Here is a 19,547-nt window from a genome sequence, read left to right on the forward strand (position 1 = left end):
TTTTATTTTTTAACTTTCAAATCATAGAATTTATTAAGTATTTATAATATTTTAGTTTCAGTGGTACACGTGCGGGTTGGTTCTATAGGTACATTGCATGTTGTGGGGGTTTGGAGTTCATGTTCTATCACCCAGGTAGTAAACATAGTACCTAATAGGTAGTTTTTCGATGCTTACTCTCCTCTTACCCTCCTCTTACCCTCCAGTCTCAAGTAGACTCTGGTGTTCATTGGTCCCTTTTTGTGTCCACGTGTACTCAATGTTTTGCTCCCACTTATAAGTGAGAACACACGGTGTTTGGTTTTCTGTTCCTGCATTTGTTCACTTAGAATAATGGTCTCCAGTTCCATCCATCTTGCTGCAAAATACATTATATCATTGTTTTTTAATGGCTGCATACTATTCCATGGTATATATGTGTCACATTTTCTTTATCCAATCTACCATTGATGAGCACTTAGTCTGATAGCATGTCTTTGGTATTGTGAATAGTGCTGCAATGAACATACATGAACATGTGTCTTTAGGATAGAATGATTTATATTCCTTGTGCTACATATACAAAAGGATCCCTAAAAATGGGATTGCTCAATTGAATGGTAGTTCTGATTTAAGTTCTTTGAGAAATTGCCAAATTGTTTTCCACAGTAGCTGAACTAATTTATACTCCACCCAAAAGGGAATGTATAAGCATTGCATTTTCTCTGTAGCTTCTCTAGTATCTCGTGGTTTTTTGTTTTTTTTTTTTTGTTTTTTTGTTTTTTTTGACTTTTTAATAATAACCATCTTGACAGAATTAGATTTGAAAATACAAGACAGGAGATATGGTAGTCAGGAGGCTGACACTGGAAACAGGGAAATCTCTGTTGGTCTCCCAGAAGCCAGAGTTCATTTGTTCCTAAATGCATGGGCTGTCTAACCATGTGATCTTCTGCTCTGTCTAGGAAGTTCAGATACAAGGGTGCTGGTGCTGTCTGTTGATGGAACACCTCTCCAGGTGACTCTCCAGTCTTCACCTCAGTCTGCTTGCCTGCCTGCGGGTGTCAGTGCTCAATCACCCTCTTCTTACTTTGAAATATAATGGGTGGGCTCCTCTGAGTAACTATAGGAGAAACCATAGAAAGATAAAGGGGTTTTGGGAAATGCACTTCTAGAAATGACAGTGAATATGGAGAATTGGGAGCTGACAGCCAAGTGAGGTCAATATTTTCCCAAATCTCAGAATTTTCCTGCTATGACTTGGCTTCAGGATACATTTTCTTGTGCTTCTACATAATATTAGCAAGTCTGGGATCATTGCAAGAACACTTCATTCAGTCATAAAGTAAACAGAAAAATGAGGAAATTGCGTAGAATACATAGAAATTATTTGAGAAATGAAAAAACTTTTCTGGCTGATCAAACAAGAATATCTACACATGCATAGAATATATTGTTTTCTTAGCATGAAAGCACTTTGCTGCTCAAAATTTGTCCAGATGCCAGCCAGACATGAGGTTCAGCAGTGGGAATAGAGGCTCTCAAAACTGTTGAGGAGAAGAGAGCCTGACTTTGGGTTCATGAAAGTGTTATACAGAAACAAATGGTGTGTCTATAAGAGAATCACTCCAGGAATTGTCACCTGCCTGCATGGACAGCACCATTGTCTGTCTTCTCTAACTTTATCATCAGCATCACTGTGATCATGTTACAAATGCAAAGTAGCAGATGCATCTTAGATATATTGCATAACAGTCTGCATTTTAATAAGCATATAGGTAATCTACAGGAGTTTTAAGAAGCTGTGTTTTAGAAGACATTTACTTTAGCCAAATGTACTTCCCCACAATAAGACCATTTACATTAAAGCCGCATGTATAAAAACACATCTAGGCCAGGTGCGGTGGCTCATGCCTGTAGTACTAGCACTCTGGGAGGCCAAGGTCGGGAGATCACTTGAGGTCAGGAGTTCGATACCAGCCTGGCCAACAGGGCAAATCCCCATCTCTACTAAAAATACAACAATTAGTCGAGCATGGTGGTGCATGCTCATAACCTGAGCTACTCAGGAGGCTGAAGCATGAGAATTGCTTGAACGTGGGAGGCACACGTTGCAGTAAGCCTAGATCACTCCCACTGCACACCAGCCTGGGTGACAGGGCAAGACTCTGCCTCAAACAACAACAGCAACAAATATTCAGCTTTATTTGTGACTAATGCAAAATTACATTTGAAAACATTTCTAATATTCTAAAAGTTGGAAAACATCATTATTTCTCCATCAGTGATGCAAATAACTTGATAATTAAGTACAGGAAACATTTTTAGAAACTTTAAGAGTTAACAAAGTAAAAGAATAAATTAGAATTGTGTGCACTTGTGTTACTGATCATTAGACTTATATTTGCCTGTTCAGCTTTGTTTGAAAATTTTCTTTACTTTTGCTACCTGCCATAGGAATGTTGTACCTTGGATAGGCTCTGCTTTGTTTCCAGATTAAACACAATCCAAAGGCTGGAGACAAGCTCAGTACCCTGCAGCAGAACTACCCTGCTAAGCCTTTCCTTGATCAGCAAGATAACTGTTATCATGAACATCTCTGAATAGGAAAATAAATGCTTAGTGTTATTAGCCACTGAGTTTTGAGGAATATATACATATGCACATTTTTTCCACAAGTGAGGCAAATTGCACTTTTGTAATTCAAATATTATTACTTTAATTTCTTCTAAATATCTTTCTAAATGGTTTACTATTCATATTTATACCATCACATTTGATAAAATACATCTATCTATATGAGTGGATGTGTAAATATGATATTGGTCACCTTTTACTCAAGTGGTCAGGTCAGAAAAGGCTGTTATCTGAGCCTGAGTGTAAAATATCCATCCTTGGTCACAGAATTGTATCTCTATGTCCTCCTGTTCCCATGATCTAGATTCAGTGAATGGCATTTGGCAGAAGACTTTTGTCTTGTGCCAGGAACAAAATAGAAACCTGTGGTCCCATTTTCTGATTCTGTCCCAACTGTGTCTAGCTGTCTCCCTTGGTAGTTGATGGAATCAAGTTAAAATGAAGAGTTGATCAGAACTTTATCTTCCAAGCACACCTTTTCCTTACTGCTTAGGGATCTTTCCCAAGGGTCCTGAATCTGCCTCAAAGAACAACACTCAAGTACCTCCAGCACTATAGCTGCAAGGACGACCACAATGGTACAGAAGAGCAGGGACAGACTCTGACCCCTCAGGGTACCACTACCATATTGCTGAAGACAGATGATTATGCTGTCAATGCAGGAAACAATTCCTTGGGTGATCTTCTCATTAACATGCCACTTGATTCTGTAAAACCCTTCCATCAACCCAAAACCAGCCACTCTTTGTCTTAACAGTTTTGAGAGCCTATATTCACACTCCTGAACTTCATTTTCTATAAATAAATCTGCTTCTTTTCTTCAAGCAGTTTAACTCTTTGGCTTTCCAAATCACTCTGTAGGAGGCAAGGATGTAGTTTTATTAATGCTACTCCAAGTACCACTGAAGTCTGCATCCATTCTGGAATTAGAGTCAGACAATATGCATCCAATAGTCCAGACATTATCTTGGCCAACCCTGAGGTTAAGCTCTTTTAGATGAGGACACAGCTCTGATGCTTACAGAGTGTATGACATTGGTAAGGTTGCTTAACCTTCCTTTGCCTCAGTTTCCATATCTTTGGAACTGTGACAATGATATGATCTACCTTTAGGTCTTTTTATAATTTAAACAAGTTAAAGCGTTTAGAACAGTATTCAAGATATAATATATGCTGCTATTAATTTTGTTATTACTAGTATTACAATATTTAGCACTAAAATAATCATCATTATCATCACTAGATCAACTTAGCCAAGAGTTATGTGACACAACTTTAAATCTAATCCATGTGTGTTTCTTCTAAAAGCAGCATTAGAATTTGGGACAGATTTTATTCATTAACCAGCTCACGGTGTTTAAAATCCTAGTGATTTGGTCTTGATCTCTTCTAAAATGCTCAGCCTTTGATTATACTCACCCAGATCTGTCCAGTGCATTTCTTCTCACCATTCACTACCAAAATTTTACCCAATGAAAAGGCAAAAAAGGAAAAGTGAAAGGGTATGTATGAGGGTGAGTTGGTAAACTGAAACATCACTTCACCTTTTTGTAAAGTCATCTGCTTTCTCTGGAAAGAATTTTCAAGTTGTGAGTATTTGATTTTTTTAACCTACGTCGTACTTCTTCAAACACATTTCTTTTCAGCCATTTCCTCCAAAAGTCCCAGGCAGATTAACTGTATCCAGTAAAGTATGGTTAGCCTTTCTCTGATAGCCTCTCTGTATATACTCAAAAGTTTCCAGTTCCATATAATATTTTTGTTTCATTACTATTCAAATACATAATTCCATTGAATCTTATGATAAAACCCAAAAAATTTGGAAAAGTACATATTTCTAGAAATGATTGTAGCCATGCATATGTAGTCACACATTCTTTAACGAAGGGTCATAATCTCATATTTCCAGACACAGTGTCTGAACTGTGCACATCCTAATACAACACCAATGGTATCTGAATCTTCTCAGTAGAAGTAGCTCAGTGCGTGCTGCAGCTGTCAATTTGGTTCCTGCAATATTCCAAGTGATGGAAAATTCTATTTGTTTATCCAAACAGTTGACTCAAGAACAGCTGTTCATTTGTGGATACTACCATGTTTTAATAAATCCCATTTCTCTTTTGTTTTCTTCAGACTATTAACATTTTCGTGGTAAATGGCCATGATAGAAAACTTAGTCATTTAAGAGCTAATATTTCTTTATTCATTTATTAAAGTCAATATTAATTAATTAATTTAATATTCTCCATTGTGCAGTAAGCTTTAAAAGGATTAAAGCCTAGAAAGCATGAGAAGAAACAGGATCTGACAGAAAAAAATTATTTATCCAAAAGTCTGCATATAACCAAATACAAAGAGTAGTAGAAGCAGCTGTCTCAGCTTTGTCCAAGACTTCCTTCTAAAACAGATTTCATTGGTTGTATTCATTCATCACCACCAGTAATAGGACATGTGGACATTATTTAACTCCTGATATACATTGAAGACACATCTCATGTGTAATACTTTTGTTAAAAATAAAAAAAAAATGTGAATCTAGTCAATAGAAGACTTCAAATAAACCCAAGTTAAGGGATATTCTCCAAAGTAACTGGCCAGTGCACTTCAACAGTTTTAAGATCCTGAAAGATAAACAAAATTTAAAAAATTTGTCACAGTTTGGGAAACAGTAAGGAAACAATAACTGACTGTCATATACTATCTTGGATTTTACCCTGGAATGTAAAAAGGGCACTATTGGAAAAATCAGTGAAATCTGAAGGAGATTGCAATTTACTTAACTAATACCAGTGTATCTATGTTAATTTTCTGGTATTGGTACTTAAACACCATAATTATGCTTGATGCTAACCCTAGAAGAAGCTACAGGAAGAGTATATGGGAACAATCTTTACTGTATTATTTAAATTTTAAGTTTAAAAGCATTTCAAAATTAATTAAAATATATCTACAAAACTACAAAACATATGGATTCTAATTAAATAATTTCACAAGGGTCATCATATTTTCCACCTTTTCCTTTTTGTGTTTCTTATGTCTGTTAAAGACAATCTTGACTGTCTTCATGTAGAGTATATTTATTTATATTCTCAATCCTAGAATGTGTGTAAGGCATTTTACAAATTGACTGTGTGTTCATCTGAGAATGTGAAGTCTGGGGATTACAGTTTTCTATTTGTTAAGAGTTTGGTTTCTCTTTAAACTGACGGTATAGAGTTCAAATTCTCAATTTCAAAATTATTTATTTTTGTAATATCCCCATTCTCTTTCAATGTGGCTATTATAGTCATTTAAATTCAGTTTACAGGACATCTCTGTTTATGGTGTCACAAAGAGTTTATTAAAGCCTCAGCAAAAATAAACAACAAACCCAAATATAAGTATAAAGCTAAAAAATATGAATCCTATTTCAGCACTGTGGAAATTGGCAAAGCTTAAAAAAAATTTTAAATGTATATATTTATAAGAAAGTGTAGTGCGTTGGGTAAGGACAGGAAATGTCTGAGGCCTTTTGCCTGGAACAGCTCCCTTTCACTCCAGCTTAGTCAACATGAATTGCAGAACTGGAGATTTTCCAACATGAGGATGGCTGCAGAAACCAGCAGCTTGCCATCAAAGAGAGTGGACTTGAGCTGTTGTGGAACAAGATCCTTTAGTGTTTCCAGCTAACTGTGATGAACTATGCCGGAAATGGACTGTGCAAGCCCACAGTTTTGTTAGTTTAAGATGAGGGCCTTGGTTGGGGCAAGTGGTACCCCAGCTGAAAGTTACTGGTCCATTTCTGGTTTAAGAGAGTTACAGAATTGTTCAGATAATCTCTGCACACATTCCTGGTGACTTAAAAGCTGCAAGTATGAATAACAGAGATTGAAGGAGGCGTAGTGATAAGTAAAAACACAGAGAAGTTAAGAACTGATGACATCTTGCATGTACTTTTCAGGCCACACACAGATGGAATGAGAGAAGGTAGATTTATGAGTTCCAGATATTTGAGCAAAACTTCTGCCCAAATCATGAGTGACCACTAAGCAAACACATAGACAGCTTTTATAAATCCAAGCTAAATATTAAAATTAAGAATGAAAAATTAACAAAGATATCAGTGATCAAACATCATGGTAGGGGGTTGGGGAGGGAGCAGTAGACTCTTCAGTATAGGTCCAGTCAAGTTATTAAAATACATTTAACAATGCTCAGGACAATAAAATAGAATCCAGAAACACATGATCTAAAATGTGCAGTTTTAAAATAAAAACCAAACCTTCAAAGAAAAAGAGAATTGTGACCAATATTGAGAGACTAAAAACAAAAGAGAAAAAGTACCTGAAAAAATATTTGAAGAAAGGATTGCAGCAACTTTCCAAAAGTAATGAAATGCATTAATGTGTAGATTAAAGAAATTCAATAATGTCTGTTAGAATAAGTACTATGAGATTCATAACTAAACATATCATCGTTAAAATGTTGAAAGACAAAGAGGAGAGAACTTAATGCATCAAGGAAAAAACGACTCAATATAAAAACTCAGAGAAACAATAATAAAACATTGACTAATATTTTATTGTAACCCAGGGAGTATAGAAGATAATCAACTTCCGGGGGAAAAAAGGCAGCCAAGAATTCTATTTCTAGTGAAAATATCCTTCAACAATAAAAGAAAAGGCCAGGCACGGTGGCTCACACCTGTAATCCCAGCACTATTGGAAGCCGAGGCAGGCTGATCACGAGGTCAGGATTTGAGACCAGCCTGACCAACATGATGAAACCCAGTCTCTACTAAACATACAAAAATTAGCTGGGCATAGTGGTGCGCGCCTGTAATCCCAGCTACTTCGGAGGCTGTGGCAGGAGAATTGCTTGTACCCGAGAGGCGGATGTTGCAGTGAACCGAGATGGTGGCATTGCACTCCAGCCCGGGTAAAAGAGTGAGACTCTATCTCAAAAAGAAAAAAAAAAAAAGAAAGAAAGAAAGAAAAGAAAACTAAAATTAAATAGCAGATATTTCTTACAAGATATTCAGGAGGAAGTTCTTCACAATTTCCAGAAATAAAAGCAGTCAGCACTCAAGCCCAGGGGTAGGATTGAAGCCACCCCACACGGCACACACAAAAAAAGCAGCAAGAAAGAAGTTAGGCAACAACAACAAAAAAATGAAAGCTAACCAAAAAATACTCTTCTTTCAATCCATGTGACTTTTCAGCCCAGAAAAACGCAATCTATTGTGATAGAAACCAGAATGCCTGAATGACAGTTAGCATGGTTGGGATAGAAGAAGAAATAACTAAGATGGTGCATGAGGGAAGCATCAGGAGTATTTGGAATTTTCTAGGGTTTCATCTGGAGAGTGAATATACATAAACTTTAGTCAGTTGCACTTTTAAGTTTGGTGAGCTTTACTCTATGTGTTTTATCTTCATTAAGGAAAAAAACTTAAAAAAGACAGAAACCAGACTCTTAAATTAACATTGGAAAGAATAATCACATTTTAATAAAACTCAACCTATTAAAGAGAAGTGTAAAACGTGCCTGAGAAAGTGAGAAAAAATAAAAATCTATTAAAGAAAATGAAAGGAAACATTTAAATATGTCACTTCTGCCACTCAGGCAATATCAACTTTATCTTTATTATGGTCCTTCAAATGCAGAAGATATTTTATGTCACTTTGCTCACAACAGAGTCCCTGCACACTCCCCTTGGCTCTTTCCACACCACTGCACCCACCAGGGGATTTGCATACTGTCCCCTAGGGAGGACCTTCCCTTGTGACTCTGGGATAAAACTCAGCTCTACCCTTGCCTTGACTGATCAGGACTACTCAGTTCATCTTCTCACGATGAGACTCCCTGCTCAGCTCCTGGGGCTGTTGATGCTCTGGGTCCCTGGTAAGGATGGAAGGGAGATGGAGGAGGAGAATGGAGTGGGAGGGTGAGCTCTTGGGGCCCCGCTGCCTTTCATGGGTATTCTGTTCCGTGTTAGATGTGTCTTGTCCTCCAGGGTGGGGCATGTGGTGTTTAAATCAGTGACAGTGAGAAAGATTCTAGAAGAAGCAGGGGCCTGTGATCTGGAGAAGACTCTGACACAGAAAGAGGTGGATGGTGTGAGATAATTCAACTGACTCCCTTTTGCCTCAAGAATTTGATTCTTTGTGAAATTGGATGTTTTGGGATACAAACCAAAAATGCACTCACAAAAATAATGATTTTCATGAAAAATGTAACAGAAAACAAATAATGAAAATGCCTCGTAATATTTGTTTATAATCTTGCACTTCTCTCTCATTACATCAGGATCCAGTGGGGACGTTGTGTTGACCCAGACTCCACTCTCCCTGCCCGTCACCCCTGGAGAGCCGGCCTCCATCTCCTGCAGGTCTAGTCAGAGCCTTCTGCATAGTAATGGAAACACCTATTTGGATTGGTACCTGCAGAAGCCAGGCCAGTCTCCACGGCTCCTGATCTATAAAGTTACCAATCAGGAATCTGGGGTCCCAGACAGGTTCAGTGGCAGTGGGTCAGGCACAGATTTCACACTGAAAATCAGCAGGGTGGAGCCTGAGGATGTTGGCGTTTATTACTGCATGCAAGGTACAAAAGCTCCCCCACAGTGGTACAGCCCCGAACACAAACCTCTCTGCTGGGTGGCCCAGCTGCCCACATGTGTTGTTTGTCGGGGGAGCAGGCACCATAAAGGGCAAAACAGTAACGAATTCAGGGGGATGAGTTGCAGGAAGCTGCTCCTGTGAGTCCTGGGGCTACACCTCAGGCCGAACCGCAGGAGAATGGTGGGGTCCAAGTGTTCACTGAGCAACCAGACATGATAATGGAGAAAACTGAATGAAAGTTCATCTAAATCCTCCTAGCCTTTCCTACATCTATTTTTCAACTAAAAGGATTCAGTGTAATGACTTTGTAATTAAGGCTACTTCATGTCAACCTAAGACTGATATTTTTTTTGGATTTTCTTTTGTTTGAATAGTTACTGGTTATAGACGCAGCCAGGTTTGTTTAGTAACATAAAAACTGTTTCTCTTCTTCCTCACCTTCACACTTCCACATTTTCTTAGCATATGTCTCTCTCCAGCAAAGGGGCAGGCATAGCATTTTACACCACGATTTCAGGAATTACCCATGTCAAACAATGTACATTCCTGTTTTGGGGCTACTAGGTTGACTTTGTTAAATTCACTTAAAAACAAAAGTCACGTGTCCAATGTGTTTGACCAGTCTCAGGCACAGCAGATTGAAATAAAAGGTGAGGATTTTGAATTGCAAATCAAGAGTTTTAGAAATAAATATTTAAGTTTGGAAGAATCAGGCAGCATGCGTGTTTTATGCCATACCCAACAGAATTTTGAAAAAAATTAGATAACGCATGGCAATTTTTTGCCTAATACAAAATAAGAATATTAAGATTTTGGACAGCAGCAGTGAAAGCAAGCATGAAGGACATGTGGCAGAGGTCAACTGTAGGTGCAAACCCAGCTCTGTTGCTCATGTTTGCTGGGGTCCCTATGCTGGTGTGGTTGGAGTTGAACTACTAACCAAGATGGAAACTTGTAAGTATTTCTTGGAAAGAATCAGGGTGTTGAATAGACCCCTGCGTGCCCTTCAAGGCTGTGCCCTGATGCCACTGCCAGTTCATAAGGTCGCTGTGCTTATCGTGGGACTCTAGGAATTTAGTGACTCAAGGGTTACAGACGTTCCTGTGCAAAAGTGAGGTTAGGTCATATCACCTTAGGACCTAAGGTTAGGTCATGTCACACCTTCCTAGTCAACCCAGCAAGACATAGGTGAGCTTCCAAAACTTGATTTCACGTATGTCCTTTATCTGGGGATGAAACGAGAGAGAATGGTCATTCAGTAGATACCTTATATCAAATTAGATAAGATGCTAACCAGGGCTGAGCTATGGCTGGGAAGATCAGTAGGAGATTCATAGTAGGAGCCTAAGGCCTATATTTTAGACCTGCATGAAGGACAATCAGTGCAGGATTAGAAGGGAAACTCGGGAGAATGTGGGAGCTTTCACTTTACATTTCTCACGCAGTCTCCAGAGACTCTTCCTAACCCACACCTCAGCAAATGTCTCAGTATGAAATCCAGCCTGGTGTTAGGAACTCAGCTCTTGCCTACTCTGTTAAAGCAGCGTCAAGAACTGCCAAACTTACGTGGATTCTGCTTCCTCATAGAGTCCCTCTGCTTGGGCCACGCCGGAACCTCCACCGACACTCAACAGTTGGCAAGTTTCATAAAATAACTCCATGAGAGAAAAACATCAGTTAACCTAAAATGGTGCATTTCTCCCATGAAATTTTAGGTAATTTGGTTCATTTTGTCTATAGTACTATGTTGTCATTATAAACATGATTTTTAAAATTTATTATTTTTTCCTACTTTTGTTGAATTGCTTTTGTTTCTCTTCTAAGAACCACTACCTCATTCCTTTTACTTTTGCATTTTAAATTAAGTTAAAATGGGAGAATGCCAACTTGGTTATTGTATTATTAATAGAAGAAATTTATGATGAGAACAATCAATAAAATGCACATGCCATGATCACATCTACGTTGAAAATGGCCGGGCGCAGTGGCTCAAGCCTGTGATCCCAGCACTTTGGAGGCTGAGACGGGCGGACCACGAGGTCAGGAGATCGAGACCATCCTGGCTAACACGGTGAAACCCCGTCTCTACTAAAAAATACAAAAAACTAGCCGGGCGAGGTGGCAGGCGCCTATAGTCCCAGCTACTTGTAAGGCTGAGGCGGGAGAATGGCGTAAACCCAGGAGGCGAAGCTTGCAGTGATCTGAGATCCAGCCACTGCTCTCCAGCCCAGGCGACAGAGCAAGAGTCCGTCTCAAAAAAAAAAAAAAAAAAAAAAAAAAAAAAACAAGGGAAAATATCTGAAAAAAATATGGTAATTATGTCAGAGTTTACAATATTTGATACCACATATGATTTTGTATTCCAGTAATAAATATATAGAAATGTATGCTTTAAATATACCACATTTAAAGAGTGCTCTAGTAATATTTTTATCCAGAATGGAGACTATCAATTATGGTATTATGTAATGGTAGAAGTAATAAACGTTTGAATTAACAAACAAAAATGCTATATTATATTTATATTTTGAGACTTATGGTTGCAGCCTTGGCCCTGTGCACATTTCTAGAGGCAGCAGACCAATAGTGCTCACAGCAGTATCTGGCATCCAGTGCCTGTTCTATCACTCATGCAAATGGTCTCATCTAATCCAGCATGAAGCCGAAGCAGTTGAGTATTGACATTATTGCTCTGAGTCTTGTTTTGCAGACTACTTCATAATCTGTTTTTCTATTATTAAATATAAATTTTGAATATATTTGGACAGAATTGGCTTATGATACCTGCAATTAAGGAACTTCAAAGACATATCAGGATAAACTTAATAGGACAAATTAAGATATTTTGTTAATGTTGTACACCAACAGAAGATGAGTCAGCCTAAAACACCTCTTATAAAGGATGCTTCCCAGGTGCCCTGGGGTCCCAGGTCTACTCAGTGTCAATGGATGTGGGACAGATTTCTCACCCAGTATCAATACTCTGATACTTGAGAAAGCTGAAGATGCTGGAACACCCTAGCATGACCCTCTCCCTGATGAGTCACAGCCTTGTATAATCTATTCCCACTGAGAGCAGGCAGAATCTAGGACTCACTTCTCACCGATACAGTATGGCAGGAATGATGAGTTGTATTTCCAATGATTGTATTGTATTATATAAGCATCTGTCCTAGCAGACTGGAGAGGGACACTCTCTGCTTTTCTTGAGCAAGCAAAGAGCCATGTGTACGTTGCTTATGGGAAGATCACATGGCAGGGAATTGCCCACAGCATCTAGGACCTGAGAGCAACCTTCAGCCAGGATCCAATAAGAAGTTGAAGTCCTAAATCATAGACATGCAAGGAAATAAGTTCTACAGCAATCTGAAAGAGCTTTAAAGTGCATGTGCACTCAGGTGAGTCTCAGGTGAGAATGAAGTCTACACTGTGGTAAAGTCTTGTAAAACCTTATGGACATTCTTCTACATGTGACTTGCCAATTACCTGAGCACCTTTTGTTGAATAGGATGTCCTTTCCCCACTTAATGTTTCTGTTTACTTTGTCAAGGATTAGTATACTGTAAGTATTTGACTTTATTTCTGGGTTCTCTATTGTGTTCCATTGGTTTATGTGTTTATTTTTATATGAGTGCCATGCTGCTTAGGTGACTATGACCTTGTAGTATAGCTTGAAGTTGCGTAACGTGATGCCTCCAGATTTGTTCTTTTGGCTTACTCTTGCCTTGGTTATTTGGGCTTCTTTTTTGATTCCACATGAATTTTAGGAGAGTTTATTTTCTAGTTCTGTGAAGAAGGATGGTGGTACGACTATGGGAACGGTAGTGAATTTATAGATTGCTTTTGGCAGTATGGCCATTTTCATGATATTGATTCTACCTATCCATGAGCGTGGGATGTGTTTCCATTTGTTTGTGTCATCTATGATTTCTATCAACAGTTTCTTGTAGTTTTCCTTGTAGAGATCTTTCACGTCCTTAGTTAGGTATTTTCCTAAGTATTTCTCTTTCTTGGAGCTATCATGAAAGAGGTTGAGTTCTTTTTTTTTTTTTTTTTTTTTGAAACAGAGTCTCGCTCTGTCGCCCAGAGCTGGAGTGCAGTGGCCGGATCTCAGTTCACTGCAAGCTCCGCCTCCCGGGTTCTCGCCATCCTCCTGCCTCAGCCTCCCGAGTAGCTGGGACTACAGGCGCCCGCCACCTCGCCCGGCTAGTTTTTTGTATTTTTTAGTAGAGACGGGGTTTCACCATGTTAGCCAGGATGGTCTCGATCTCCTGACCTCGTGATCCGCCCGTCTCGGCCTCCCAAAGTGCTGGGATTACAGGCTTGAGCCACCGCGCCCGGCCGAGGTTGAGTTCTTGATTTGACTCTCAGCTTGTTCGCTATTGGTATATAGCAGAGCTACTGATTTGTGTACATTAATTTTGTGTCCTGAAACTTTGCTGAATTCATTTACCAATTCTAGGACCTTTTGGGGTCATCTCTCACCTTATATAAAATACATTCAAGATGGATCAAAGACTTAAATCTAATACCTGAAATTATAAAGATTCAAGGAGACAAATTTAAAAATCCTTCTAGATGTTGGCTTGGTCAAAGACTTCATGACCAGAAAAACCCCAAAACAAATGCAAGTAAAAGAAAGATAAATAGATAGGACTTATTAAAGTAAGAAGCTTCTGCACAGTAAAAGAAATAATCAGCAGAGTTAACAGACAAACCACAGAGTGGGAGAAAATCTTCATGATCTATACCACCAATAAAGGACTAATATCCAGAATCTACAAAGAACTCAAAAAAATCAGCAAGAAAAAACAAACAGTCCCATGAGCAAGTGGGCTAAGGACATGAATAGACAATTCTCAAAAGAAGATATACAAATGGGATGGAAAAAATTCAACATCACTAATTATCAGGGAAATGCAAATCAAAACTACAGTGAAATACCACCTCACTCCTGCAAGAATGGGCATAATCAGAAAAGCAAAAAGTTATAGACGTTGGAGTGAATGCCGTGAAATGGGAATGCTTTTACACTGTGGGTTGGAATGTAACTAGTATAAGCACTATGGAAAACAGTGTGGTGATTCCTTAATGAACTAAAAGTAGACCTATCTGATCCAGCAATCCACTACTAGGTCTCTACCCAGAGGAAAAGAAGTCATTATACAAAAAAGATACTTGCACATGTATGTTTACAGCAGCACAATTTGCAATTGCAAAAATATGAGACCAGCTCAAATGCCATATATATATGTATATATGTATGTATACATGTATATATACTGTACATATATATAGTATACATACATGTAGGTATACTATACATATATACTATACATATATACATGTATATATACTATACATATATATACACATGTATATATACTATATACACACCTATGTATACATATATAGATATATAGACACATACATATATGTACATATACGCATATATGCACATATATATACACACACACACATATATATAGTAGAATACTATTAAGCCACAAAAAGGAATGAAATAATAGCATTTCAACCACTTGGATGGAACTGGAGGCAATTATTCTAAGTGAAGTAACTCAGGAATGGAAAACCAAGCGTCATATGTTCTCACTCATATGTGCGAGCTAAGATATGGGGACACAAAGGTATAAGAATGATACATTGGATTTTGGGGACTCGGGGGAATGTGAAGGGGCTGGCAAGACATAAAAGACTATACACTAGGTACAGCGTACATTGCTTGGGTTATGAGTGTGACAAAATCTCAGAAATCACCACTAAAGAACTCATTCATGTAACCAAACACCAGCTCTTCCCTAAAACCCCATTGAAATAAAAATAAATGAACAGACAAATAAATAAATAAAAAACCTTAAGGACAGAAACAACTAAGCCGTGTGCACACTCCTGACTCAGAAACTGGGAGATTATAAATGGCTGTAGTCTTAAGCCGATAAATTTGTGATAATTTGTTACATGACCATAAAAAATAACACACATGTTAAGAGTAAACAATGGGCAGAAGAGCAGTGATGTCAGCTGATGGGCCCAGGCTTCTTCCCATTGTGATCTTAGGGTTTGCAAACACAGCAAGAAAGGAAGCAGATGAGAACTGTTTTACCTCAGTGTCCTAAAGATCATAAAACATGACAAGTGAGAAATAAAATAGGCCTTGGTTTATTTTGGGGAGCAAATGCTTTTCTAAGAATAGTAGGACACTATGGGATACTTTTAAAATAGAGCATTCTTATGATAGTATTTATTTTTTAAAAAATTGATGACTGTAGTTGGGCTGTGAGAAGCAAGGAATACAGTCAGCTGGGTAAAGTGAATCCTGGAGTAGTCTTTGGTTAGTGCAGATTGTTGAAAACATAAGCAGATGGTACCCTATTTTGGAAGTAATGACAATGAACCTCCCAGATGGGAGAAGAGAAGGAAAGAGAGGGATTAGGAGTGACCTGGAGGTTTTTACCATATGCTATTCTTTTGTGATTTACTGATGCAAAATGGATTTGGGACCTTCTAAATTAGGGGCAATATAAGAGGGGTTTGTGAATGTTGCTCACTTCGGGATTGAGAGGACAATAAACACACAGATTAAGTGGACGCGTTTGCAGGTGAGTAGGGTTTGGGGTATGAAGGAAAAAAATACATGCAAGTGGTCAGCAGTGCTTAGAGGGAAATTTATGGTAATATGCATGCATCTATGCATGTGCATATTGTTATAATTTGGATGTTTGTCCCCTCCAAACCTCAGGCTGAAATGTCCCTTCTGTTGGAGGTAAGTCCTGAGGGTGATGTTTTTGTTATACAGGTAGATCTCTCATGAATGGCTTGGTGCCCTTCCCAAGGCAAAGAGGGAGTTCTCGCTATATTAGGTGACTCTAGAGGTTGTTGTTTTAAAGAGCCTGGCACCTCTTCCTTGCTCTCTTGCTCTCCCTCTCTCATCATGCGACACTCCTGCCCCCTTCCTTTTCTGCAATGATTAAAAGCTTCCAGAGGCCTCACCATAAGCTGAACAGAGGCTGGTGCCTTGTTAGTACAGCTTGCACCACCATGAGCCAAATAAACCTCTTTTCTTTATAAACTGCCCAATTTCAGGCATTCCTTTATACTAATTCAAAACAGACTAATACAGGCATGCACATACGTATGCATTTGTACATATATACATAAACATGTGTATGTGTACAACTAAAAGCATCAAATCAATAATCTCAAGTTTCACCTTATGAAACTACAGAAACAGGAGTGATTTAAATCAAAGGATTTAAAACCTGAAGAAAATAAACACTAAAAATTAGAGCAAAAATTATAAAATTAAAAACAGAGAAGGAATAGTGAACACCAAGCAAACTAAAAGCTAGTTCTTTGGGGGAAAAAAAAACTATATTGTTTATCTTCCAAGTGTTTGAAAATTTTCTGATTATATTTTCAAGATCGATTTCTAGTTTGATTTCTCTGTAGTCAGAATACACACTTACTATAATTGTAATTATTTTAAATGTGTTGAAGTGTTCTGTGGGCAGGATACAGCCTATCTTGGTACATGTTCTGTCGGCACTTGGAAAAATTTGAATTCTGCTATTGTTGTTTGGAGTGTTCTATAATTGTCAGTTTGATCCTGTCAGTTTGATGATGTTGTTGAATGCGTCTTTATCCTTGCCAGTTTCTGATTAGTTGTCCTATCAATTACTGAGAAGAAGGATTAAAGTCTCCAAGTGTAATTTTTGTTTTGTTTGTTTGTTTTTGCCACATGCACTTTGTTGCTCTGTTGTTTGGTGCATACACATTTAAAGTTGCTTTGTTTTCTTGTAGAACCCTTTCTTCTTCATGTAATATACCTTTCTGTCCCTGGTAATTTTCTTTGGCTTTGTAGTCTATATATCTGATATTGGTATTAATGACCTCTGATTTCTTTTTATTAAACTTAGTATGGTATATACTTTTTCTTTCTCTTGTATTCAACTTACTTGTACTGTTATATTTGATGTGAGTGTCTAATAGGCAACATATAGTTGGGATTTTTCTTATAGATTCACCAATCTCTGTCTCTTTTCAAATTTCATAGTTTATGTATTTAATGTTATTATTTTAAATTTTAAATCTGCACTTTGGGGTTTTTATCTGGCTAATCTTTTCTGTTGATCTGTTTTCTTATTTTTATTTGTAAAATTTCAATTTTTCCTTGGTTACATTTTGTATTTTCTTCCTGATGCTTTCTATTATTTCATATTTTTCAAGCATGTGTGCAATTTTTTCATGATACATTTTTATAATGGCTGTTTTAAAATCCCTTCAAGATAATTTTTACACACCTATTAGGTAGAGGTTACTATTTACTGATTGAGTTGTCTCACTCATGTTGAGATTTTCCTTGTTTGGTGTATGAAGAGTACTTTTTGATTGATATCTGGACATTTTGGATATTGTGTTATGGTGCCAGCTTGAAATTTTGAACATCTAACAAGCTCCCTTATTTATATCACTGCCGTGGTTGCTGGACTGCAAAGAGGCAGATTTTTAATCAGATAAAGCATTTGCTATTCTACTTCTACCTACAAGTATCCTAGTGTAATTTGTATAGCTGCAGCTGCCCAGATTTCGGTTGAATATTTTTAATCAACTGAACTAGGGTAAGAGCAGACAACAATAATTTTCATGTGGCTATGGTTACCTTGAAAATAGTGATTTGTAGTTTCCAGATCTGCATCAAAAACGAGCATACGTGAAAGATGCGGCTGAGGGAAGTATATCATAGGACACAAAACTGAAAAAAAAAAAAAAAAAAAAGTAGCATGTTGAGCCCTGGAGTCTCCTGCTTTATAAGTACTCCTTCTGGAAGAGCTGGAGCTGTGGCTTGGCCACCCATTAGTACTGGATTTACTTAAAGATGTTTTCCCTTTCTTACCTCCTTTTAATTATTCCCAATTTTACTTTATATTAACGTGTGGACAGTCACCGTCTGATTATGACATGTGTTCTTCACTGTCCCTCAGTCCAGATATACTCCCAGACATTCTCCTCTCACCAAAGAAGTGGTAGAAAACTATCACTACATGTTGGCTCTACTATTTAACTTTGTTAAAATAGGTAATTATTTGGTTTACCATTTTCTGTACTTGCGGGAGGCACCCTGCATTACCATAGGTTTAGGATCTCCTCTTGTGTTCACAGATAAGAAGCATCCACTCCTGGGTATCAGGACCTGTGGTGAGCAGGGTCTACAATGGCATAACTGGAAACATGTATCCCCCAGCTGTGTTCCTGTGAATGATGATTAGAGAAGTTGCTCCTACCTTTGTCCACTTGATTCCTGGATCATTCATTCAAGCTATCACGGTCATCTGTTTAAAGATTCATCATTGCTTGAAGGAAAGCATCTAAAGTTTGCAGAATGTTATACCCACGTGGACATCTTTGGATAATGTATTTGGTAGGACCAATGGACACCATAATCATGTGTCTAGAATTTCCCTTTTCCCCAAAAATATAGATTCCTGATTTGGAAGGAGTCCCATATCAGAAAAATGTATACTCTCTGAGCACTAGAATAGCTAATTATCTGTGGGCAGGAAAAGCAAACATAGATCTAGAATACAAAAGAATCCAGGTGAAGATGCATCACAGTCACCTCCAGGGGACAGTGCTCTGATATCCCAAATTATCACTCATTTGTTGATGACACTTGTCTCAAATGCTGAGAAGTCAGATATCCAGAAGTGGCTATAGTAGGATCAATGCAACTGGAGATGGTAGTGGTAAGGCATGGCTCATATCATTGTGTAAGTGCATAATTCCCCCCAGGTCTTTATGGCTACTTTCTTTAGGAATCTATTATGCAAATACTAAGGAAGTTAAGAGAAAAGGCTGGATACAGTTCATCTGCGTAGTGGTAGATGAGTCTTCCAGTATGGATGATTCCTTGATGTCTTATCTGTGTCAATATTTTCTGCTGTATTGACATAATAAATTAAATTCTCCGCCATAAATTTTTCTCGCATGAGTGCATCTTCATGCCTCTTCTCTAGAACTTCTTGTCTCTGATTGTTCAAGCTTCTTTTCCAGGACCTTGGCCAAGCAGCTATTCAGGAATCCATGTGTATACTGGACTAAAGACACTTCTTTATCCACATAATTGGATGAAGATGTGCTCTGCTCAAGTCCATGCTAACTCAAGGGAATGTTTCACAGCCACCTATGATTGTGGCCATTGTGTGAGCACAATCCGCATTACTTGCACAAGTATATGGTGCTAATCTATTCAAGAAGAAGACTAGCTTGTTCTTTTTTTTTTTTTTTTTTTTTTTTTTTTTTTTTTTTTTT

At 38.0% G+C, this 19,547-nt stretch overlaps 1 gene segment (V, D, J or C); it reads left to right on the plus strand.

The window, feature by feature from the left end:
- The first annotated feature begins 8,376 nt into the window (after positions 1–8,376).
- On the plus strand, positions 8,377–19,213 carry LOC116272499. The segment is given in 3 exon segments: positions 8,377–8,499; positions 8,905–9,201; positions 10,806–11,166. Coding segments are annotated over 3 exon segments (414 nt in total).
- The last annotated feature ends 334 nt before the right edge of the window (positions 19,214–19,547 follow it).

This window comes from Papio anubis, unplaced genomic scaffold (genome assembly GCF_008728515.1).
Source record: "Papio anubis isolate 15944 unplaced genomic scaffold, Panubis1.0 scaffold1174, whole genome shotgun sequence".
NCBI classification, from domain to species: domain Eukaryota; kingdom Metazoa; phylum Chordata; class Mammalia; order Primates; family Cercopithecidae; genus Papio; species Papio anubis.